Source organism: Molossus molossus, unplaced genomic scaffold (assembly GCF_014108415.1).
Source record: "Molossus molossus isolate mMolMol1 unplaced genomic scaffold, mMolMol1.p scaffold_m16_p_4, whole genome shotgun sequence".
NCBI classification, from domain to species: domain Eukaryota; kingdom Metazoa; phylum Chordata; class Mammalia; order Chiroptera; family Molossidae; genus Molossus; species Molossus molossus.
The window spans coordinates 120822766-120847778 of record NW_023425377.1 but is presented as its reverse complement, the minus strand read 5'-3'; the positions used below and the strand labels follow the sequence as shown (position 1 = coordinate 120847778).

The following is a 25013-nucleotide window of genomic DNA, read 5'->3' as shown; positions in this document are numbered from 1 at the left end:
AAAGCAATCTATAGATTCAATGCAATCCCCATCAAAATACCAATGACATATTTCACATATCTAGAAAAAAATACTTCAAAAGTTCATATGGAACCAAAAATGACCTTGAATAGCCACAGCAATCTTGAAAAAGAAGAACAAAGTTAGAGGGATCACATTACCAGATTTCAGGTTATACTACAAAGCCACTGTAATCAAAACAGCCTGGTACTGGCACAAGAACAGGCATATAGACCAATGGAACAGAACAGAGAACCCAGAAATGGACCCAAGACATTATGCTCTATTAATATTTGACAGAGGAGGCAATAGTATACAATGGAGTAAAGACAGCCTCTTTAATAAATGGTGTTGGGAAAATTGGACAGCTACATGCAAAAAAAAAAAGAAAAGAAACTAGACCATCAACTTACACCATACACAAGAATAAACTCAAAATGGATAAAAGACTTAAATGTGACCTGTGAATCCATAAAAATCCTGGAAGAAAATGTAGGCAACAAAATTTCAGACATCATACACAGCAGAATTTTCACTAAAACATCACCTAAGGCAACAGAAACAAAGGAGAAAATGAACACATGAGCCTACATCAAGCTCAAAAGCTGGACAGCAAAAGAAACAACCACCAAAATGGAAAGGCAGCTCACTGTATGGGAGAGCATAATTGCCAATGATACATCAGATAAGGGATTAATTTCCAAAATATATAGAGTACTCATACAACTCATCAAAAGGAAGACAAAGAACCCAATTAAAAAATGGGCAGAGGGCCCTGCCAGTTTGCATAGCGGTTAGAGCATCGGCCTGCGGTCCAGAGAGACCGAGGTTCAGTTCCCGCTAAGGGCGTGTACCTTGCTTGCAGTTTGTCCCTGGCCCTGGTTGGTCGTGCGGGTGGCAGCCACTTGATGTGTCCCTTTCATGTCGATGTTTTCTCTCTCTCTCTCTCTCCCTCTCTCTCCTTCCCACTCTATCTGGAAAAAAACGGAAAAATGTCCTCGGGTGAGGATTTAAAAAAAAAAAAAAAAGGGCAGAGGAACTAAATAGTCACATCTTCAAACAGGGCATACAAATGGCCAAGAGACTTGAAGAAATGCTCAACATCTAATCATCAGAGAGATGCAAATTAAAATGACTATGAGGTATCACCTCACACCTGTCAGAATGGCCGCCATCAACAAATCATCAAACAACAAGTGTTGGCGAGGGTGTGGAGAAAAGGGGACTCTAGTACATTGTTGGTGGGAATGCAGACTGCTACAGCCACTATGGAAAACAATATGGTGTTACCTCAAAAAATTTTAAATTGAAATACCATTCAACCCAGTGATCCCACTTCTAGGAATACACCCTAAGAAGCCTGAAACACCAATCAGAAAGAATATATGTATCCCCATGTTCATAGCAGCACTATTTACAATAGCTAAGATCTGGAAACAGCCCAAGTGTCCATCAGTAGACGAATGGATAAAAAAGCAGTGGTACATATACACAATGGAGTACTATGCAGCTGTAAGAAAGAAAGATCTCTTATCCTTTAAGATGACATGGAGGGACCTGGAAAGTATTAACCTAAGCAAAACAAGTCAAGAAGAAAAAGATAAATACCACATGATCTCAGTTGTGAAATATAATGATCATAACAGTCTGATGAATAGGGTAGACTCAGAGACATGGATGTAGGGTAAAGACTGACAACCCTCAGAAGAGGGGGTGGTGGGGAGGGGGGAGAGATAAACCACAGAACTTATATGCATGTACGCATAACCAATGGACATGGACAACAAAGCTGGGCATGGGGTGGAAGGTATCAGGAGGAGGGTATCAATGGGGTAAAAATGGAGAAACATCTGTAACAAAAATGAAATAAAGATAAATATCAGGTTTTATATATGTTTTGGTTTTGTACAATAGGAAAGGGAAGGAGAATTGATTTCTTGGTGGGAGAGAGATGGGTGTGGTTAGGAAACAATAGGAGAGATCTCTGTGGTAGAGCTGCTGTATTTTTGGTGATTGGATGCACAAATACTCAAAAGTGATAAAAATTGCTCTGATCTAAACCACAAACCCAAAGAGTACAAGTAACACTGGGGGAATCTGAGTAAGATTGATGAATTATGTCAGTGTGTATCTTGTTTGCGATACTGTACTATAGTTTTGCAAGATTGAGGGAAACTGGTTAAAGAATACATGAGATCTGTTTCTCATAACTGTATATGAATGTACAATTAGCTTAAGTAAAAAGTTCACTAAAAATAAACTTGTAAACAGTGTCACTCAGATGATTCAAATATTGAAAATAAGCTCTGTAAGGAAAATCTCACTAAAAATAATTGGGCATAGATGTGGAAAAGGATCAAGAAGGGTATCATATTGAAGGTTATGAACAGGGCTTTTCACACCTACGATCAAAGCATGAAGAAAGGAAGTATGCATCTCCCAGTTTTCCTCTTGACAAACTGGGAGATGTTGATATTTTTCCTTACGAAGGAGTATTTGGCAACTATCTGGAGACTTTTGGTGGTTACAACTCGGAGAGATGCTACTGCATCTTGTGAGTGGAGGCCAGAGAAGCTGCTAAACCCTGCTGTGCACAGGACGCTTCTTTATATACACACACACACACACGCAATTACCAAGCCCAACGTGTCAGCAGTGCTTAATTTGAGAAATCTTGATCAAAGATAACTTTTTAATTAGCAATGGTAGTTAAATGTGGCATACTTGAATGTTCAAAGGGTTTGTTTTATTTTTCCTTTGGGGCATTTTAACAGCCTAACAAAGCTTTTCCAAACAAGATTTTCTAAAGTCCTGATTAATTTTTATAGTTGTCTTGGCAAACCTAGAACACTAGGGAGGAGGACAATGTCCTGGGCTTGTCAGAAATGTGTACGATGTTTTGTTCCAAGAGCTACATTTTTTTCTCCATGTTTAAAATCTCCACATTTAAACATTTCTTTTAAAAATAATGGCTCATCTTAAAATTGGTAGCATAAGGACCATTTTAATTCTAAAATAAAATTCTTTTATTCAACTCTTTTTTTCTTTAGTGCTTATCAAGTACTTCACATTGATTGTTTCAGAATAATACCGACTGATTTTCTTTTTACAATTTGGCTATTAAACTAGTCACTGAGCACACAAGCTTGGTATTACTTGTAACATTGTTATGTGACATCTTAAAAGTGATAGAAAAGTTTTTATAGAAAAGGCAATTTCTTCCTTTAGGAGTCAGCATCTCTACCTGAAGAGGCATCGAATCAACTATATCCTCCAGATGAACAAGAACAAGAAGAACTTGATTTTTTATTTGATGAAGAGATGGAACAAATAGAAGGACGAAAAAATACATTTACTAATTGGTCTGATAATGATTCAGACTATGAAATTGATGACCAGGATTTAAACAAGATTTTGATTGTAACTCAGACACCACCTTACATGAGAAAACATCCTGGAGGAGATAGAACAGGCAACCACATGTCTCAGGCACAAATTACATCTGAACTTGCTAAAGTCATCAATGATGGCTTATATTACTATGAACAGGATCTGTGGATGGAAGAAGACGAAAACACACACACAGCCATAAAGGTAATTGTCTCTGGCCAGCATCTTTCTGCCGATACTATGGCTTGACTGTGTGTTGTTGCTTATATTTTCCTAAACTTCTTATTTTATTTTACAGGGCTTTATTTTATAAAATTTTAAATATAAATAAATTGTATTTAACTTGAAAATATCTCAGAAATATATCTGATAGTCACAAATTGAGAAATAATTTCATTTTATTATAATGACAGTGAAATAAATACTTCAATTACAAAGATAATATTAACACTCTGACTAAAATCCTTGCTTTTTTCAGGTGAAAATAATAAGGCCCTTTCTCTTAAAAAGGAATAAAAACTGGCCCTGGCTGGTTTGGCTCGGCGATTAGAGCGTCGGCCTGCGGTCCCGAGAGACCTGGGTTCGGTTCCCGCTAAGGGCACGTATCTCGGTTGCAGTTTGTCCCCAGCCCTGGTTGGTCGTGCAGGTGGCAGCCACTCGATGTGTCCCTTTCACATCGATGTTTCTCTCTCTCTCTCTTCCTCTCTCTCCCTCCCACTCTACCTGAACAAGAAATGGAAAAATGTCCTCGGGTGAGGATAAAAAAAAAAATTAAAAAAGGAATAAAAACTGAAGTTGTGGCCAGGCCTAGTTTAAGTGCTCATTGCTTACCTGGCTTTAGTCCCCACAGCCATGTGAGTGGCTCAGGGTTACTGTCGTCGCCTCCTTCGACCTTACGCTGTGGTGCAAGCCCTGTGGTAGTGGAACTGGTTGTGGACAATGTAGAAGATTAAACTGGCTGATTGTCTCACCTTGTCCAATCATTACTAGGGTGCTGGGGTGCCATTTGAAACCTTGTTCCTTTTATTTTTTATCTTCTTGCTTTTCAGCCCATACCCCGGTACCTATCCAAGTTGTTAGGTACCTATCCGAGCTGTCAGGTACCTATCCGAGCTGTCAGGCACCTATCCGAGCTGTCAGGCACCTATCCGAGCTGTCAGGCACCTGTCCGAGTTGTCAGGTACCTGTCCGAGTTGTTAGGTACCTATCCGAGTTGTCAGGTAAGGTATGAGAGCGCCAGGGTCGTCGTCTGGCTGTCTGCATTGTTCTGTCGTGAATTTCAGTGGGACAGGTAGGATTAAAAGGTCTTTTCTGGCCCTGGCCGCTTTGGCTCAGTCATTAGAGCGTCAGACCCAAGGGTCTCTGGTTCAATTCCCCAGTCAAGGGCATGTACCTGAGTTGCAGGTTCGATCCCTGGTTGTGCAGAAGGCAACCAATCGATGTATCTCTCTTACATTGATGTTTCTCTCTCTCCCCACCTCCCCTTCCTTCCACTCTTATCTGAAAATTAGTGGGAAAATATCATCAGGTGAGGGTTAACAAGAAAAGTGTGTGTGTGTGGGGGGGGTCTTTTCTGCCATTAAATTGGTCAGAAAACTCCCCAAAGTTAATTATTTGTTTTGAGGATAGAGTATTGAGGGGAAAGTTATTTAACTATAATATGCCAAATAGGAAAGCGATCTTGTTCAGAAATAGAGCTGTAGAAAGAAAAGCCAGCCAGCAGTGGTTGAATAGAGGGACCGGCTATCTGTGGAGGTTCATGTCGTCAGCAGGAAGTGCGCTATCCTTTTCATTTCTTTTTTTTTTTTTTAAATCCTCACTCGAGGACATTTTTTTGCATTTATCTTTAGATAGAGCGGGAGGGAGACTGGGAGGGAGAGAGAGAGAAACATCAATGTGAGAGAGGCACATCGAGTGGCTGCCACCCACACAACCCCAACTGGGGCCGGGGACAAACTGCAACCGAGGTACACGCCCTTAGCGGGAACCGAACCCGGGACTCTTCAGTCCGTGGGCTGATGCTCTAACTGCTGAGCCAAACTGGCCAGGGCCCTTTTCTTCATTTCTTTTCTTCCTGGAATTTCCATCAGTCTTTTCACCCTCTTCTCTCGCCACTGGTTTTCTGGAGACCCAGCCTCAGGGTGTGGTAGCTCATCAGTAACCTGGAGCCGGAGCTGTTTCCTGTGGTCTGCAGTGGGAGAGGAAGTTTGTTTTGTCAAGTATTTTGGTTGAAAGTCTTTCCTTGTGCTATCACTGTTACCTTATCTGTGATACTTAGGTTGTACAAGTAATATCTAACTTAAATCCTTTTTGGAGCGGAAAGAGATAGAAATAAATTCAACCAATAATAGGTTAAAATTGCACTTCCTCCATCCCTTATCCCTCTACCCTGCCTTGTTCGTCACCATCTACCATTCTGTATATTACACTTCTGTTTCGATGACATGGATGTAAGATCTGTGAGGATAGGGAGGGAGTTGTCTTGTTTTGCACACTACTGTATCTCCAGCGCTAGAATGGCTCCTGGCACAAAGTAATGCTCAAATAATATTTGTTAAAATGGATAAGTGAATTATGGGTTGAACATCATGAACTAACCCAAGGAATTTAACCACTGCATGTAATTTTGGTTCTGTGGGAAAATATTTTCAGAGTTCCAAATAATGAACTTTTAAGCCACCACGAGAAGCACAGGCTATTTGTAGGTGATTATTTGCTTTAAAGTGAAGATAATAATAATTAAAGGCCATGTAATGAGTTAATTCAAAACTCAGAGCTTTATGCCCGGCTGGTGTGGTTCAGTGGTTGAGCGTCAACCCCTGCACCAAGAGGTTGCTGGTTCAGTTCCCAGTCAGGGCATATGCCCAGGTTGTGGGCCTGATCCCCAGCGGGGAACTTGAAGGAGGCAGCCAATCGATGTTTCTGTTTCTCTCCCTCTTCCTTCCTCTCTCTTCAAAATCAATAAATAAAGCCCGGCCAGTGTGGCTCAGTGGTTGAGCATCAACCCATGCACCAAGAGATCGCCGGTTCATTTCCGGGTCAGGGCACATGCCCAGGTTTTGGGCCAAATCCCCAGTGGGGGGCATCCAGGAGGCGGCCAGTCGATATTCTCTCTCATCGATGTTTCTATCTCTCCCTCTCCCTTTCTTTCTCTCTGAAATCAATAAAGGGAAAAAAAAAATTTTTTTTAATTAATAAAGAAAAAAACAGATAATCAGATGTGTCAGGTAACGGACTGATTGAATTATAAATGAAAAGAATGCCAACTTGATAGAATAGTTTGATAATCAATCATTTCTTACTTTGCAAAAAAACTTTTGCTTAGTCCAGAGGCTGTATTGAACTGCACCAAAGGATGAGTTTAGGTTTTCTGTTTCTGTCATGTCCTTACTGCTAAAGACAACTAAAATGGCCTGTTAATAAATGAGAAAGCATCTTCTTAAAATTATTGACGATCTGCAAGGTATGTTATTATCAGAATAAAACCATAGACCATAGAGAACTGGAATATTAAAGCCAGTTTTGACCCTGGCTGGTGTGGATCAGTGGTTGGAGCATTAGCCCATGCACCAAAGGGTTTTGGGTGCAATCCCCAGCCCTGGTCAGGGGGTGTGGGAGGCAGCTGATCGACATGTCTCTCTCACATCAATGTTGCTCTCTCTCCCCCTCCCTCCCAATCCATCCTTCCCTCCCTCATACTTTGTCTCAAAATCAATGGAAAAAATATCCTTGGGTAAGGATTAACAACAACAACCACAAAAATCAGTTTTGCCTTAGAAGCTGTTTTGGAATTTGAGCAGTTTGAGATCAGCTGTGCAAAAGCCACTTAAAATAGGGGTAAAAGACATAAACATAGGACCTAACCACAGCTGGGGATTAAACATCAGTCCTTTCCCCATTAAATTGGTACCCAAAAGAAAGATAACCTCAGTGAGGGAGAACTTGCTCTGTCACCTATTCCTCTGGGGACTAAAAAGAATATTTTCATAGTTGTGCCGAGTCGAATACAGATGAAAAAAATTGGCTTAGAAGTTATAATCGTGCAAACCAAATTCACACTATCTGGGTGACTAAAGAAACCACTAGTTGTAAATTTAAAGTGATTCTGGCCTTGCAGTATCCCAGAAACCTGTCAGGAGCAAATGTAGTTCCTTTGAAGACATTCACCTTTATTCTAGACTTCAAAGAATTTACTCAAATTATTTTATAAGGGAAGTGAGCAGCTCACAAAACAGTTTACAAGAAACTGTTCAGAAACCCGCACAGAGTGGCAGACAGAATATATGAAAGGGCCTGGAATGATATTCTGGACAGTCTTTGCTATTATTTGCTACAATTTAAATCAAATTGTATAATTTAACATCTAGTGGATTTTTACTTAAAGCTTTTTAGCTTTAAAAAGTGAAAGGTAAGCGCTGGCCAGTTTGGCTCAGCAGTTAGTGTCACCCCATGGACCGAAGCATCACAGGTTTGATTCTGGTCAAGGGCCATACCTGGGTTGCAGGTTCAGTCCCTGGCCTTAGTCAGGGTCATGCAGAAGGCAACCAATCGCCGTGTCTCCCTCCCTCCCTCCCTCCCTCCCACTCTCTGTAAAAATTAATGGAAAAAATGTCCTCGGGTGAGGATTAAAAAAATAATAAAATAAAATTAGAGGGAACAACCTTGACACCAGGAGAAAAGGAAAATGGAACAAGACAATAAAGGGAAAGGGGGCCTTCAGTACAAAAATAATGTGGTCGGCTTAAACTCAAATGTTTAAGTAGGAGAAAATAGATATTGTCAAAGTGTATGTAAATACAGCCCTGGCCAGTTTGGCTCAGCGGTTAGAGCGTTGGCCTGCGGTCCGGAGAGACCCGGGTTCGGTTCCCGCTAAGGGCACGTGCTTCGGTTGCAGTTTGTCCCCGGCCCTGGTTGGTCGTACGGGTGGCAGCCACTCGATGTGTCCCTTCACGTCGATGTTTCTCTCTCTCTCTCCCTTCCTCTCTCTCCCTCCCACTCTAGCTGTACAAAAAAATGGAAAAAATATCCTCGGGTGAGGATTAAAAAAAAAAAAAAAAAAAGTGTATGTAAATACAGCCAAGTTATATTATTTACATATGCCACATTAAAAGGGTGGGGGGGCAAAAACTTTGAAAGGAAAAGATTGGAAAAATACATACCATAAAGTAGTAACCAAAACCAATCTACAGATTCGGTGTAATCTGTCAATATCCTAATTGGCATTGTTGCAGAAATTACAAGGTGATCTGAAATTCATTTGGAAATTCAAGAAGTGACTCAGAATAGCCAAAACTATCTTGAAAAAGAACAAAGTTGAAGTATTTATACACAGTGCTTACTTATACTAGTACTATTATAAGTATAGACATACATATCAATGGAAAAGAATTGAGGGTCTAGAAATAAATCCACGTGTCTGTTCTGTGGTCATCTGACTTTTAGCAAAAGTGCCTAAACCATTCAGTAGGGATAAAGTATCTTTGGACGAGTACATATCCATATACAAAGGAATAAGTTAGATGCCACCCTAATTTACCATGTACAAAAATTAACTCAAAATAAATTAACACCTAAATATAAGAACAAAAACTATAGAACTCTGCTTGAAAACAGAAGAAAATCTTCATGACTTCATATTTGGCAGTGGTTTCTTGTATGACAACAATAACATACGCAACAAAGGAAAAAATACATAAGTTGAATAATCAAAACTTTTAAATTTTGTACTTTAAAGAACAACACAAAGACAATGAAAGGACAATAAAAGCACAGTATCATTTACATGACCACCCGCCAAAATGAAATACTGAAGTGTAAGTCTAAGGAAAATATGTATAAAGTTTATGCAAGGAATGTTATAAATCTGATTAAGTAAATTCAAAGGAGAACTAAATGAGAACTGTTTCATTTAGGAATGCTCCATATTTCAGTTCTCTCCAACTTGGTGTATAGATTTAATGCAGTCCCAATCAAGATCCCAGGAATTAATTTTGTGAATATCGATCAGGTGATTGTAAAATTTATGTGGAGAGGCACAAGACCCAACCTAACGTATTCAGTATTGAAGGAGGACAGTGAGAGGACCAATAATACCCACCCAACTTCAAGAGTCACTATACAGCTATGGTGATCAAGACAGTGTAGTATTGTTGAAAGAATAGACAAATAGGTTAATGGAACAAAATAGAGGGCCTGGAATATAGTAAACTGATCTTTGGCAAAGGAGCAAAAGCAATACAAAGGAGAAAATAATAGTATTTTCAGCAAGGTAATGGAAAAAGTGGACATCCCTATGGGAAAAAAATTAAACACAAACCTTATATTTTTTTTACAAAAAGTAACTCAACATGGATCACAAACCTAAATGTAAAACACAAAACTATAAAATTCTTAGAAGATAACGGAGAAAATCTAGATGATCTTGGGTTGGGCAATGACTTTTTAGATACATCGGAAACGCAGTCCATGAAAGAAGAAATTGATGCTTGGTTTCATTAAACTAAAAACTGTTCTGTGAATGACACTCAGGAATGAGAAGACAAGCCTCAGAATGGCAGAAAGACACATCTGGTAAGATTATTATCCAAAATATACAAAGAATCCTTAAAACTCAGCAGTATCAAAACAACTTGATTAAAAATGGGCCACTGCCCTGGCCAGGTGGTTGGAGTGTTATCCCATACACCAGGGTTTGTTCCTGGGTAGGGAGTAGAATAGAGAACCCGGAAATAAACCCTTGAGTTGATTTATTTATGGTCAAATGATTTTCAACATAAGTACCAAGACCACTTAGTGGGAAAGGACAAGTTTCTCAACAAATGATGTTGGGGAAACTGGTTATCCACAGGTAAAAGAATGAAGTTGGACCGCATTTTTTTTTTTTTTTTAAAAAGGTTTAAACCTAAGAACTAAAGCTATAAAACTACTAGAAGAAAACAGGAATGAAGCTTTGAGACATTGGATTTAGCAATGATTTCTAGGATAGGACACCAAATCACATATAATAAAACAAAAATGGACAAATTAGAACTCACGAAAATCGAAAACAGCCACCATCAACAGAATGAAATGGCAGCCTACAGAATAGGAGAAAATATTTGCATATCCTCTGATAAGGGGTTAATATTCTTGCGTGTATAGAGAAATCCAACAACTCAACAAAATAACCATTTAAAAAACTGGGCAAAGGACTCAAGTAGACATTTCTCCAAAGATGACATATACATGGCCAGTAAGCACATGAAAATATGGTCAACATCGCTACTCAGAGAAACGTAAGTCAAAGTCACAGTGACATATTACCTCCCACTCATTAGGATGACTGCTTTTAAAATATAATACAAGCCCTGGCCGGTTTGGCTCAGCGGTTAGAGCGTTGGCCTGCGGTCCCGAGAGACCAGGGTTCGGTTCCCGCTAAGGGCATGTACCTCGGTTGCAGTTTGTCCCCGGCCCTGGTCGGTTGTGCGGGTGGCAACCACTCGATGTGTCCCTTTCACATCGATGTTTCTCTCTCTCTCTCTGTTCCTCTCTCTCCCTCCCACTCTACCTGAACAAAAAGTGGAAAAATGTCCTCGGGTGAGGATAAAAAAATAAATAAATAAAATAAAATATAATACAAAACCCTCCTAATAGCAGTGTTGAGGAGGATGTAGAGAAACTGATACCTTGTGCATTGTTAGGGACATACAATGGTATACCGCCTAAGGAAAACAAGGTGGCAGTTCCTCAGAAAACTAAAGAGCTATTTGTGAACCCATGCGCATATTATTTGCAACAGCCCAAAAGTGGGAAAAAACCCCAGTGTTCATTGTCAGTTGAATGGATAAATAAAATGTGTACATACAGTGGAATATTATTCAGCCTTAAAAAAGAAATCTCACATGCCACACACATCTGTTGTCTGAGGACATGCTAAATGAAGTAAGTCACAAAGTCATGGTATGAATCCACTTACATGAGGTACTAAAGTAGTCATTCATGAAAACAATGGTTGATGGTAAGGGGGAAATGAGTGTTGTTTAATAGGCATAGAGTTTGTTTTGCTGAATGAAAAGCTTGTGGATATCTGGTGCACAACAGTGAACTTGAACGTTGTAGAACTATGCATAAAGATGGTTACGATGGTAAATTTTACATTGTGTGTTTTTACCCAATTAAAAGTAAAAATTAGCCCTGGCCAGTTTGGCTCAGCGGTTAGAGCGTCGGCCTGCGGTCCGGAGAGACCCGGGTTCGGTTCCCGCTAAGGGCACGTACTTCGGTTGCAGTTTGTCCCCGGCCCTGGTTGGTCGTGCGGGTGGCAGCCACTCGATGTGTCCCTTCACATCAATGTTTCTCTCTCTCTCTCTCCCTCCCACTCTATCTGTACAAAAAATGGAAAAATATCCTCGGGTGAGGATAAAAAAAAAAAAAAAAAAAGTAAAAATTATTAAAACACTGAGCCACTTTTTTACCCAATTAAAAGTAAAAATTATAAAAACACTGAGCCACTTACCAAATAAGTAACCAAGAAAGTCACTGTTACATGTTAATAGCAGACTTACAAAGCAGACTTCAAGACAGCACTAGTAGTGCTAGTGTCCTTTTGTAATGATTAAAAGTGGAGAAATCCATCAGAAAAAGTGTAACTTAAGATTTCAAGTATGTAATATCAAATATTGAAATATATGAAGCAAAAATTGATAGAAAAAATCAAGTCACAATGAATGATTTAATTTAGCTCCTAAGTAAACAATAAAATATTTATAATTGAAAATTGGCTCTAACAACAGCAGAGTACATGTTCTTTTTGAGCATATCTCTAGTACTTTGACCTACAGTGGTTCATAAAGTAAATTTCAAAGCACTGATATTACATATAAAATACTTTATTAGTGGAATTAAGTTTAATTTTTTAAAAAGGCAGTGTGGTGATGGCCAGGGAGTGGGGGGCAGAGGGGAGCAGCTGGCTGGAGGTGGACCAAAGGGGAGAAGATAGAGGACATCTGTAACAGTGTCAACAGTGCAAATAAAGTTAAAAAGCAAAATAAAACCCTGTGTGTTTTAAAACAAAGATATATGTTAAATAATTTACCAAATAAAAAAATCCTTGTGGAGATCAGAAAATCAAAATGGAATGTAACTGAATTTAAGAGGTGCACCCAATGAGAGAGGCTTCAGTATAAATAGATTAGGAAAGATGCTTGGAAGAACAGATAAAAGAGGGACATCTGTAATACAGTACTTTCAACAATGAAAAAGAATGCTTGGACTTATAAGTCCGTCCTCAGTATTACACTTGTTGTATAAAAAATGTTCCCTTAACCTGAAAAGCTTAAAATAAACGTCTCTCACATTGGTTGACAGTGGCTAGGGGTTCAGCTGTTGCTGCAGTGTGTGTGTGCGTGCGTGTTTCTGTTCTCAGTGTCTTCTCACTTTGGGGTTTCATACAACACTTGTTCGTTCATTCACATAGCAGAGGAGATGCATAAGAGTCTGAGCTAAAGTGTAGAACTATTCAGAGGGGCTGCTTAAATATAAGGTACATTTGATCACATTTCATTGGCTAAAGGAAATCACATGGATATGCCAGTGGGCTGGAATGTATATTTTCAAAAGGCATGAAAGGTAATTACAGTGGGTGGACATGCATAATCCCATAATCTAGGGAATGCAGGCTATGAACAATAATAGAATCTGTTACAGCTTTCAAGAAGCTAGAAGTTAGAGACTTCTCAAGAAGTTAGAAGTAGACAAATAACCTACCATAAAAGTATTTGAAAGGAGCCTGGCTGGTGTGTGTCAGTGGTTGAGCGTCGACCCATGCACCAGGAGGTCACCAGTTCGATTCCCAGTCAAGGCACATGCCCAGGTTGTGGGTCCAGTTCCCAGTGGGGGGCATGCAGGAGGCGGCCAAACAATGTTATCTCTCATCGATGTTCTATCTCCCTCCCTCTTCTTTCTACAATCAATCAAGGAAAAGTATTTGAAAGGAAATAATAAAAAGCAGAATTTAATTAGATCTAACAAAATAGAGTACTAATCATACTAACACGTTATTCTTTTTATAAAATCTTTATTGAATAATTTGAGAGAGAGGAACATTGACTTGTTGTTCCACTTACTTATACATTCATTGGTTGATTCTTGTCTGTGCCCTGATTGGGGATGGAACCCACAACCTTGACATAGTGGAAGGGCACTCTAACAACTGAGCTACCCGGCCAAGGTGAGAATTCTTTGAAACTCCTAAAATTTAGGACAAATAAAGTAAACATATAGCTTATGAAAATAGGATATAATTACTGATCATGAAATTTAAAAAGATATTTTAGACCAATAATTTGAACATTTAGATAGGAAAATTTTCTAGACAAAAAATATATAACAAAAAATGAAGACAAATTTGCCCTGAACTGTCTTTTAAATCTTTGAACTTGAAGATAACTTGGCTTTATTATCAATTCCTTGTAAAAATTAGAATAATTCCAGCCATGCACAAATATTTCCAATGAAGAGTAAAGACTCAAATATGTTTGTTGAATGAGTGGTGAGTTATGAGAAGAGCCCAGCATTGTCCCATGGACTGAGAGGTTCCCTTCAATTCCTGGTCAGGGCACATGCCCGGGTTTGGGGCTCAATCCCCAGTAGGGGGCATGTAGGAGGCAGCCAATCTGTGCTGCTTTCTCACATGGATGTTTCTATCTCTCCCTTTCTCCTCCTCTCTCAAAACTAAATTTGAATAAAAAGAGTTGTGGGAAAAATATAAACCTGAATACTAATAAGTGAATACATGAATGAGCAGTTCATGAGACTATAAATGAGAATCAAGCGTTATAGGTAATCTTAGGTATAAATACTGTGAAATAATAGCAAACCAGATCAGCACTGTTTTACTAAAAAATAGGCAACCAGGTTTTATTTCAATAGTACAATTTGTACAGTAGAAACATCAGTCAATGTAATTATCATGAACATGAAGAGAGAGAGTCCTTTGCCCAGCTTTTAATCCTCGCCTGAGGATATGTTTGTTTGTTTTTCTTTTTAATTGATTTAGAGAGCAAGGGAGTGGGGGAAGAGAGAAAAATCAGTCTGTTGCATCAATATATGTCCCAACCAGGGATCAAACCTGCAACCTGCATAATGCCCTGACCAGGATGATGCTCCAACCAACTCAGCCACACTGGAGGGGGCATGATCACTTTAATAAATGCAGAAAATGCATTTGATAAACTCAACATGCATGCATGAGATTTTTACCAATATAGGAATACAAGAGAATATGTTTAGCCTCATAAAGGGCTTCTACAAAATCCCATACAAAGCAAACAAGACATTCTAAATAGTGAAATGTTGAAACTGATCTGTAATCAGAATAAGAATGATGCTCACCATCACATCAAATATATTGGACATCTTTGTTAGACCAGTTACACAAAAGCATAGGAGCCAGAAAGCAAGAAGTAAAAACTTACGATATGTCAAAGGATGAGTGATTAGAATTAGTAAGGGCTTTGTAAGTTTTCTAGGTAATTTTTTTAAATCCAGAGAACTTCATAGAAGCATTTAGTTGAAAATAAAACTTTTAAGTTTTTATTTTCTAATAGTATGAAACAATCTTTAAAATTTTATGTATTTTTTATGGCTACCGTAAGAAATTGCCACAAATTTGGCAGCTTAAAACAACATGGATTTATTATTAAATTTTGTAGACTTGTAGTCCAGGAAAGCTCAGCTGATTTTTCTACTCCAGGTTTACAAGATTGAAATCAGGTATTCCTGCCTGGGCTGTTATCTCTAGGTTTTATGTGAGAATCACTTCCAAGTTCATTCATGTTGTTTGCAGAATTCAGGTCTTTGTGGTTATGGGTATAGTTGATGTCCCTCATTTTCTTTTTAATTAATTTTGTTACAGATGTTTCTCCTTTTTCCCCCACTGATTCCCCCCTTCTCCTCTCTCCCTGCCCTGTCCCCAGCTTTGTTGTCTATGTCCATTGTTCATGCATACATGCATATAAGTTCTGTGGTTTATCTTTCTCCCACCACCCCCTCTTCTAGGGATTGTCTGTCCTTTCCCACTTCCACGTCTCTGGGACTACCCCATTCCTCAGACTGTTATGTTCATTATATTCCACAAATAAGTGAGAGCATATGATACTTGTCTTTCTCTTCTTGTCTTGTTTTGCTTAGGATGATACTTTCCAGGTCCCTCCATGTCGTCTTAAAGGATAACAGATCTTTCTTACAGCTGCATAGTACTCCATTGTGTATATGTACCACTGCTTTTTTATCCATTCGTCTACTGATGGACACTTGGGCTGTTTCCAGATCTTAGCTATTGTAAGTAGTGCTGCTATGAACATGGGGGTACATATATTCTTTCTGATTGGTGTTTCAGGCTTCTTAGGGTATATTCCTAGAAGTGGGATCACTGCGTCAAATGGCAGTTCAGTTTTTAATTTTTTGAGGTAACACCATATTGTTTTCCATCGTGTTTGCAGCAGACTGCATTCCCACCAGCAGTGTATTAGAGTCCCCTTTTCTCCACACCCTCGCCAACACTTGTTGTTTGATGATTTGTTGATGGTAGGCATTCTGACAGGTGTGAGGTGATACCTCATTGTTGTTTTAATTTGCATCTCTCTGATGATTAGTGATGTTGAGCATTTCTTCATATGTCTCAGCCATTTGTATGTCCTGTTTGTAGAGGTGTCTATTTAGTTCCTCTGCCCATTTTATAATTGGGTTCTTTGTCTTCCTTTTGTTGAGCTGTATGAGCACTCTCTATATATATTGGAAATGAACCCCTTATCTGATGTATCATTGGCAATGATGCTCTCCCATAGAGTGGGGTGCCTTTTCATTTTGATGATTGTATCTTTTGCTGTGCAGAAGCTTTTTAGTTTGATGTAGTCCCATGTGTTCATTTTCTCCTTTGTTTCTATTGCCTTAGGTGATGTATCAGTGAAAATTCTGCTGCGTATGATGTCTGAAATTTTGTTGCCTACATTTTCTTCTAGGATTTTTATGGATTCATGAGTCACATTTAAGTCTTTTATCCATTTTGAGTTTATTGTGTATGGTGTAAGTTGATGGTCTAGTTTCATATATATATATATATATATTTTTTTTTTTTGCATGTAGCTGTCCAATTTTCCCAACACCATTTATTAAAGAGGCTGTCTTTACTCCACTGTATGCTCTTGCCACCTTTGTCAAATATTAATTGAGCATATTGTCTTGGGTCCATTTCTGGGTTCTCTGTTCTGTTCCATTGGTCTATCTGCCTGTTCTTGTGCCAGTACCAGGCTGTTTTGATTACAGTGGCTTTGTAGTATAACCTGATATTCGGTATTGTGATCTCTCCAACTTTGTTCTTCTTTTTCAAGATTGCTGTGGCTATTTGAGGTCTTTTTTGGTTCCATATGAACTTTTGAAGTATTTGTTCTAGTTCTGTGAAGTATGTCTTTGGTATTTTGATGGGGATTGCATTGAATCTATAGATTGCTTTGGGTAGTATGGACATTTTAATGATTTTAATTCTTTCAATCCATGAACAAGGTATGTACCTCCACTTTTTTATATCTTCCTCTATTTCTTTTTTCAATGACCTGTAGTTTTCTGTGAATAGGTCCTTTACTTCTTTGGTTAAGTTTATTCCTAGGTATCTTACTTTTTTTGCCAGGATGGTAAATGGAGTTTTTTTTTAGTTTCTGTGAGTTCATCGTTGGTGTATAAGAATGCCATCGATTTTCTGATGTTAATTTTGTATCCTGCTACTTTGCCAAATTCATTTATTAAGTCTAGTAAATTTTTGATGGAGTCTTTGGAGTTTTCTACATATAGTATCATGTCATCTGTGACTAATGATATTTTCACTTTATCCTTTCCAATTTAGATTCCCTTTATTTTTTATTCCTGTCTAAATGCTTTGGGTAAGACTTCTAGTACTATGTTAAATAAGAGTGGTGACAGTGGGCATCCCTGTCTTGTTCCTGTGCTTAAGGGCAATGCTATTAATTTTTTCCCATTGAGTATGATGTTGGCTGTAGGTCTTTCATATATGGCCTTTCAGATATGATCCCTCTATTCCCAGATTGCTGAGTGTTTTTATCAGAAATGGGTGCTGGATTTTGTTGAATGCTTTTTCAGAGTCTATTGATATGATCATATGATTTTTATCTTTCATTTTTTTTATGTGGTGTATCACATTTATTGATTTGTGAATATTGTACCAGCCTTGCATTCCTGGGATGAATCCCACTTGGTCATGGTGAATAATTTTTTTGAAATATTGCCGGATCCGATTTGCTAGTATTTTGTTCAGGATTTTGGCATCTATGTTCATCAGGGATATTGGTCTGTAGTTTTCTTTCTTTGTAGTGTCTTTTTCTGGTTTTAGAATTAGAATTATGCTGGCCTCATAAAACGAGTTTGGAAGTCGTCCTTCTTCTTGAATTTTTTGAAATAGTTTGAGGAGAATAGGTATTAGTTCTTCTTTGAATGTTCGGTAAAATTTCCCTTGAAGCTGATGGGCCAGGGCTTTTGTGTGCTGTGGGGGTCTTCATTACATCTTCAATTTCTTTTGTTGTTATTGCTCTGTTCAAGTTTTCTCTCTCTTCCCGGTTCAGTTTTGGGAGACTATGTGTTTCTAGAAGTTTGTCCATTTCACTTAGATTGTCAAATTCGTTGCTGTATAATTGTTCATAATATTTGTTAACAATCCTTTGTCTTTCTGTGGTGTCAGTCATTATTTCTCCCCTTTCATTTCTGATTCTGTGTATTTGGGTTCTCTCTCTTTGTTTCTTGGTGAGTCTAGCTAAGGGTCCATAAATCTTGTTTATCTTTTCAAAGAACCAGTTCTTTGTTTCATTGATCCTTTGAATTGTTTTTTTGGTCTCCATGTCATTTATTTCTGCTCTGATCTTTACTATTTCCTTCCCTCTACTTGCTCTGGAGTTTTCTTTTTGTTTGCTTTCTAGTTCTTTAAGTTGTGAGGTTATATAGTCTAGTAGAAATTTTTCTTGTTTCTTGAGGTAGGCCTGTAGTGCTATGAACTTCCCTCTCAGAACTGCTTTTGCTGCATCCCATAGATTTTGTGTTGTTGTGTGTTCATTTTCATTGGTTTCCATGAAGTTTTTTTTCTTTTCCTCACCCGAGGACATTTTTGCATTTTTTGTTCAGACAGAGCGGGAGGGAGAGAGAGGAAGAGAGAGAGAGAGAAACATCGATGTGAAAGGGACACATCGAGTGGCTGCCACCCGCACAACCGACCAGGGCCGGGGACAAACTGCAACCGAGGTACGTGCCCTTAGCGGGAACCGAACCCGGGTCTCTCAGTACCGCAGGCCGACGCTCCAACCGCTGAGCCAAACCGGCCAGGGCTCCATGAAGTTTTTAATCTCTTCCTTGATCTCCATGGTAACCCATTCATTGTTTAATAACATGCTATTTAGCCTCTATGTGTTCAAAAGTCTTTGCATGTTCTTGTTGCAATTGATTTCTAATTTCATGGCATTGTAATCTGAGAAGGTGCTTGATATGATTTCAATCTTCTTGAACTTGTAGAGACTTAGTTTGTGCCCTAACATGTGGTCTATCTTTGAGAATGTCCCATGTGCACTTGAGAAGAATGTGAGTTCTGCAGTTTTGGGGTGTTATTCTCTGTAGATATCTATTAAATCCATTTGATCTAGCACTTCATTTAGTCTGTGTTTTATTGTTAATTTTTTTGTCTAGATGATCTATCCAGTGATGTCAGTGGGATGTGGAAGTCCCCTGCTATGATTATATTGCTGTTGATTTCTTCTTTGAAGTCCTCCAGAAGATTTTTAATATATGTTGGTACTCCCATATTGGGTGCCTATATGTTTACCAAGGTTATATCTTCCTGTTGGATAGATCCTTTCAATATTATGTAGTGGCCTTCCTTGTCTCTAGTTATGGTCTTCATTTTGAAATCTACTTTATCAGATATGAATATTGCTACCCCAGCTTTTTTTCCCTTTCTGTTTGCTTGAAAGATTTTTTTCCATCCCTTCACTTTCAACCTATGTGAGTCTTTTGTTGTGAGGTGGGTCTCTTGCAAACAACATATATGTGAGTCATGCTTTCTTATCCAGTCAGCTCCTCTGTGTCTTTTTATCGGAGCATTCAAATCATTCACATTTAAGGTGATAATTGATATGTAGTTATTTATTGCCATTTTTGATTAGTGTTGTTATATTTTTCTTCCTATTTCTTTCTTTTTTTTTTTTTTACATATTTTATTTAAAAAATTTTTTTTTTTTTTTTATCCTCACCCGAGGACATTTTTCCATTTTTTGTTCAGGTAGATTGGGAGGGAAAGAGAGGAACAGAGAGAGAGAGAGAAACGTCGATGTGAAAGGAACACATCGAGTGGCTGCCACCCGCACAACCGACCGGGGCCGGGGACAAACTGCAACCGAAGTACATGCCCTTAGCGGGAACCGAACCCGGGTCTCTCAGGACCGCAGGCCGACGCTCTAACCACTGAGCCAAACCGGCCAGGGCCCTATTTCTTCTTTTAATTACAGCAGTCCTTTTAGCATATCTTTCAGGGCTGGTTTGGTGCTAATATATTCCCTTAGCCTTTTTTTGTCTGGGAAGCTCTTTATTTGACCTTCTATTTTGAATGATAGCCTTGCTGGGGAGAGTAGTCTTGGATTCAGATCCTTGTTTTTCATGACCTTGATTACTTCATGCCATTCCCTTCTGGCCTATAGTGTTTCTGATGAGAAGTGAGCTGAGAGCCTTATGGGGGTTCCTTTGTAGGTAACCTGTTTCTTATCTCTTGCTGCCTTTAGGATTCTCTCTGTCTTTAATTTTTGGCATTTTAATTACTATGTGTCTTGGTGTGGGCCTGTTTGGGTTCTTCTTACTTGGGGCTCTCTGTGCTTCTAGAACTTGAATGCCTTCTTCCTTCACCAAGTTAGGAAAGTTTTCTTTCACTATTTTTTCAAATATATTCTCTAATCTTTGCTCATTTTCTTCCTCTTTGGGGACTCCTATAATGCGAATGTTACTACGTTTCAAGTTGTCCCACAGTTCTCTTAAGCTGTCTTCTAATTGTTTTTTCCTTTTGGTTTTCTGGTTGGTTGAGTTTTTTCTACCCTGTCTTCTAATTCACTGATCCGGTCCTCAGCTTCCTCTACTCTTCTGGTTATTCCTTCCAATGTGTTCTTTATTTCTGCTATTCTTCATTTCCACTTAGTTGGTTTTCAATGTTTGTTTATCTTTACTCATGGTGCTGATGTCCTTCCACATGCTGTTGAGCTTCCTCAAGATCATGGCTCTGAAGTCTACCTCATAATTTGCTTAACTGCACTTCATTGATCTCATCTTTAATAGAGTTCTCTTGTTCTTTCATTTGGGATTTGTTTCTTTGTTTCACCATTTTGGCTATCTCAGTGGGTTTTGGAGCCTGCCAAATTTTCCCTGTGGGTGTTGGTATTCTGCTGTTTGTGGCTCCCTCTACTGGGTTTGGATGTGCCTTGGTGGGTCCACTGTCAAGTGTTACTTTCCTGGGTAGATTTGCAAGCCCAGGAAAAGTTCAGTTATCCTCTAGCTTTTTCTGGAAGCTAGTAGTCTCAGTTACTCAGTGCCTTGGAATGTAATCCTGGTGTTCTGCATAAGAGGATTTCCAGAGGGTGGGATAGATGCTGTTGTTAATGAGCCTCAATTTGCATTTCTTTGCCTCACCTGGGAAAGGCTGAATCTTCTAGGTGGGGGCGGCTGCTGCTTTTCCCCACAGCTCTGGGAAGGAGCACACTGGCCACCATTCTTTGTGGCTACAACTCAGCAAAAACTCTGAGTGCCCTCCAAATCCCGAGTGTCCCCACAGAGTTCCAGCCCAGTCTGCCCTCCCTCTGCCGGAGCCCCCAGGTGAGTGGCTGTGGCTATTTTAGTGCTCTGTCCTGGCTCTCTGAGCTGTGGAGCGGGCTTGGTCTTTATTTCCCAAGGGCACTGCTCACAGCTAAGGCTGCTGCTGTTTGTGGGCTCCTAGCCCACCACCCTCTTGAGCCTCCACATATCCTACCAGTGTCCCTGGTTATATGTTCCTGTCCTGCTGCTTTTCTGTTGTTTTTTTTCCTGAAGATTTGTCTTTATTTTAGTTGTAATTCCCATTTGGTCCTGGGAGGTCATCTGTGTAGCTTCTATTCACTCCGCCTCCATTTTCACATCCTCTATGCCTATCTTGTACACAACGCGGTTGCACAGGCCTTTCTGGTGCCCCCGCACCCTGCAGGTCCCGCGGGTACATGGATCACACATTCCCTTTGGGGACCCGGCTCTCTGCCTATGTTATGGGCTGCTGAGTCGCACGGGCCTCTCTGGTGCTTCAGCACCCTGTAGGCTTCGTGGGCAACTAGATTGCACAGTCCCTGCTGGGTCACACAGTCCTCTCTGGTGCTTCAGCACCCCGCAGGTCCCATGGGTAATTGGATGGCACAGTCCCTGCTGGGTTGCACAGGCCTCTCTGGTGCTTCAGCACCCCACAGGTCCTGTGGGTAACTAGATCATACAGTCCCTGCTGAGTCGCACAGGCCTCTCTGGTGCCCTTGTACCCTGCAGTTCTTGCGGGTGGGCAGCTGGATTGCACCAGTCTCTCTTGGGCTCTAGCTTCCCACTGCACTTGTGAGTTGCCAGACCGCAAAGGACTCTGTGGAGCCCCAGGTCCCACCTCTGGTGGCTGGGGAGTGCTGGTGCCCCTTAGGGCTCACCTCCTGCTCAGCTTTTGCTGTAGTTTTTGCGGATGGGTCTCAGCTGCTGGTCTGTGCTTCTGTTGCCTGGGGATGGATGTCTGCTCCCCAGCCTCTGTTACTGGGGGTATATCTCCACTCTGATCGGGCTGCAACTATGGGGGATGGTGCTGGGCTCCAGGCTGTCCGCAGCTTCCAGGACCAGCCCCTTGGGAGCTCCACTACTGTGCACCGGTCTGTGTTGACACTGAGTTTCCACTGGTCCGATGGTGCCAGGTGCACTGGTGGCTCAGGTTGCTAGGCCCTGGCCGCTCCCATTGTCTCTTCCCAGGAAAGTCCTGGGATCTTCCAAAATGCTGGGCCCTCCCCATGGCGCAGGGAGAAGCGCCCTGAAGGGCCGCTCACCGTGGTAGCCGCTGCTCCTGTCCACATCACGGGAACCTTCTGCTCCACAGCTCTGCACTGCTCGGGTTTGGTCGTCCGCCTTCACGACCAGTCACACTCTCACACACTCACCCTCCCTCCGGTCCTGCCTGCCGCCATCTTTCATCCCTCGTTTTCTTTACTTTCGTCTGCAGCCTCTCAGCTCCTGTAGGCCACCTGTATTCTTTGTCTAATTGCAGTCTTTTATTTTTAGTAGTTTTATTGTTTTGTTTTTGTTTGTTTTTAAAATCCTCACCTGAGGATATTTTCCATTTATCTTGAGATAGAGTGGGAGGTGGGGAGAGAGAGGGAGAGAGAAACATTGATGTGATAGAGACACATGGATTGGTTGCCTCCTGCACGACCCGGACCAGGGCCAGGGACCAAACCGCAACCAAGATATGTGCCCTTGACCAGAATTGAACCTGCAACTCTTTGTTCTGAGGGCCAGCGCTCTAACTGCTGAGCCAAGCTGTCCAGGGCCGACTGCAGTCTTTTAGTCTGCAACAGCTAGTGGAAGAGCCTGCTTGGCGTCTGGCTGACATTTTCTTCTGCTTCATCTCTTAATACCTGTGGTTGGAGCAAGTTCTGTGCATAATCCACAGTAAGATCCCTACCTTAAGGTCACTTATTAAAAATCATATTTACATCTGCAAAGTTTTTTATGCCATGTGTTTAACAAAATCACAATTACAGGGATTAGGATGTGGACATATTTATTTTTTGTTAATCCTTACCTGAAGATATGTTTTCCATTGATTCTTAGAGAGAGTGGAAAGGAGGGAGGGGAAGAGAGAGAAACACCAATGTGAGAGAGATACATCGATTGATTGCCTCCCGCATGCGCCCCAACAGGGGCTGGAGATCACACCTGCAACCCAGGAATGTGCCTTTGAGCGGGAATCCAACCCACGACTGTTCTCTGAAAGGACCAATGCTCTGACCACTGAGCCACACCAATCAGGGTGGGATATGTTCATATTTGTGGAGCACTTCAAAGGATATAGCAGACTTATTTTTTTACTTTTTATTGAATTTATTGTGGTGACACTGGCTAACAAAATTATGCAGGTTTGAAGTGCACAGTTCTACATCACATCATCTGTACCCTGTACATCTGTTCACCACCCCAAGTCAAGTCTTCATCCGTCAACCATTTATCTCTCTATGCCCCCCTTCCTTCCCCCAGCAATCACTACTCTGTTGTCCATATCCATGAGTTTTTTTCTCTTTTTTTCTTTTTGCTCAATCCCTCCTCTCCCCCCACCTCCCCCCACAGCTATCAGCCTGCTCTCTGTCTGAGTCTGTGTCTATTTTGGAATGTAGCAGACTTTTAAAGAGAGTATTCTAATAATTAAACGGTGTTAGTGAAGGCATAAATAGGGAGAAAATTTTCAAAATTTATGTGGTAAAGAGGATCATTATCCCCAAATTGATTGAAAAGTCAGATTCCGATAAGGATTACAACAGGTTTTTTTTTTTAGGAGTTTGATAATGATTTTTAAAGTTTATATGGACATATAAGGGACAAGAAACTCATCACAGTCCTAAAGTCGTGACAACTTGTTTTAGCCTATTAAAGACCATAGGAAGGGGACAAAACATCTAGTAACAGCTGTATGCATATGTGCATACTTGGTAAATGACAAGGTGGGGTTGCCAATCAAAGAGAAAATCTGATTTTCTTTTTTAATCCTCACCCGAGGACATTTTTTTATATATCTTCAGATAGAGTTGGGGAGGGGGGTGGGGAAAGAGAGAGAGAGAGAGGGAAACATAAATGTGAGAGAGAGACATTGACCGGTTGCCTCCTTCTTGACTCCTACCAGGGCCAGGACCAACTACAACCAAGGTGCATGCCCTTGACCATAATCGAACCTGTGACTCTTTGTTCCGCGGGCCGATGCTCTTAACTGCTGAGCCAAACTGGCCAGGAAGAGAAGATCTGATTTTTAATACACTGTGCTGGAAAAGTTGTGTGGGGAAAAGAGAATATGACCTCTACCTTGCAGAGTCATTCAGATATATTCCAAAAACATAAAGCTGTTAAGGGTAACAGTTAAAGATCTTTATGATCTTCGAGTTGCGAGAGTTGTTTTCTTAAGTGGACATAAAAAGCACAAGATAAATTCACTGCAAAGAATTTTTTATTAAACGTTAAAAGGTGCATATATAGTTCACAATCACGAATGGTTCCCATTCATGATTGGATAGGTATTGTAAAAACCAGTATGTGTATAAAGAAGCACAAATCAATAAGAGAGTCGGGCACGAACAAACATTTTACATAAGCAGAAATTCAATTTATTGAAATTATAGAAATGTGTTTAACATTGTTACATTAATCAAGAAGATGTAAATTTAAGTTTCTTCTTTTTCCAATATGTGTTTATTGATTGTTTTAGAGAGAGAGGAAGAGAGAGAGATGGAAACATCGATGTGAGAGAGAAATGTTGATCTGCTGCCTCCTGCTCGCCCCCTACTGGGGATCCAGCCAGCAAC

At 40.2% G+C, this 25013-nt stretch overlaps 1 protein-coding gene across 12 annotated transcripts in view; it reads left to right on the top strand.

Moving 5' to 3' along the window:
• LARP1B (La ribonucleoprotein 1B) overlaps window positions 1-25013 on the top strand; it is a 103342-nt gene that overhangs the window by 40801 nt on the left and 37528 nt on the right. For 11 of the 12 annotated variants that reach the window (XR_004956449.1, XM_036240568.1, XM_036240572.1 and 8 more), the window contains one exon: window positions 3229-3594. Coding sequence is in view for 11 of the 12 variants with exons in the window: in XM_036240568.1 (XP_036096461.1) it covers window positions 3229-3594 (366 nt within the window). In the remaining variant the exon portion in view is untranslated. Of the gene's footprint in view, window positions 1-3228; window positions 3595-9835; window positions 9875-25013 lie in introns of those variants that run through there. The other variant, XM_036240579.1, reaches the window with a different exon arrangement.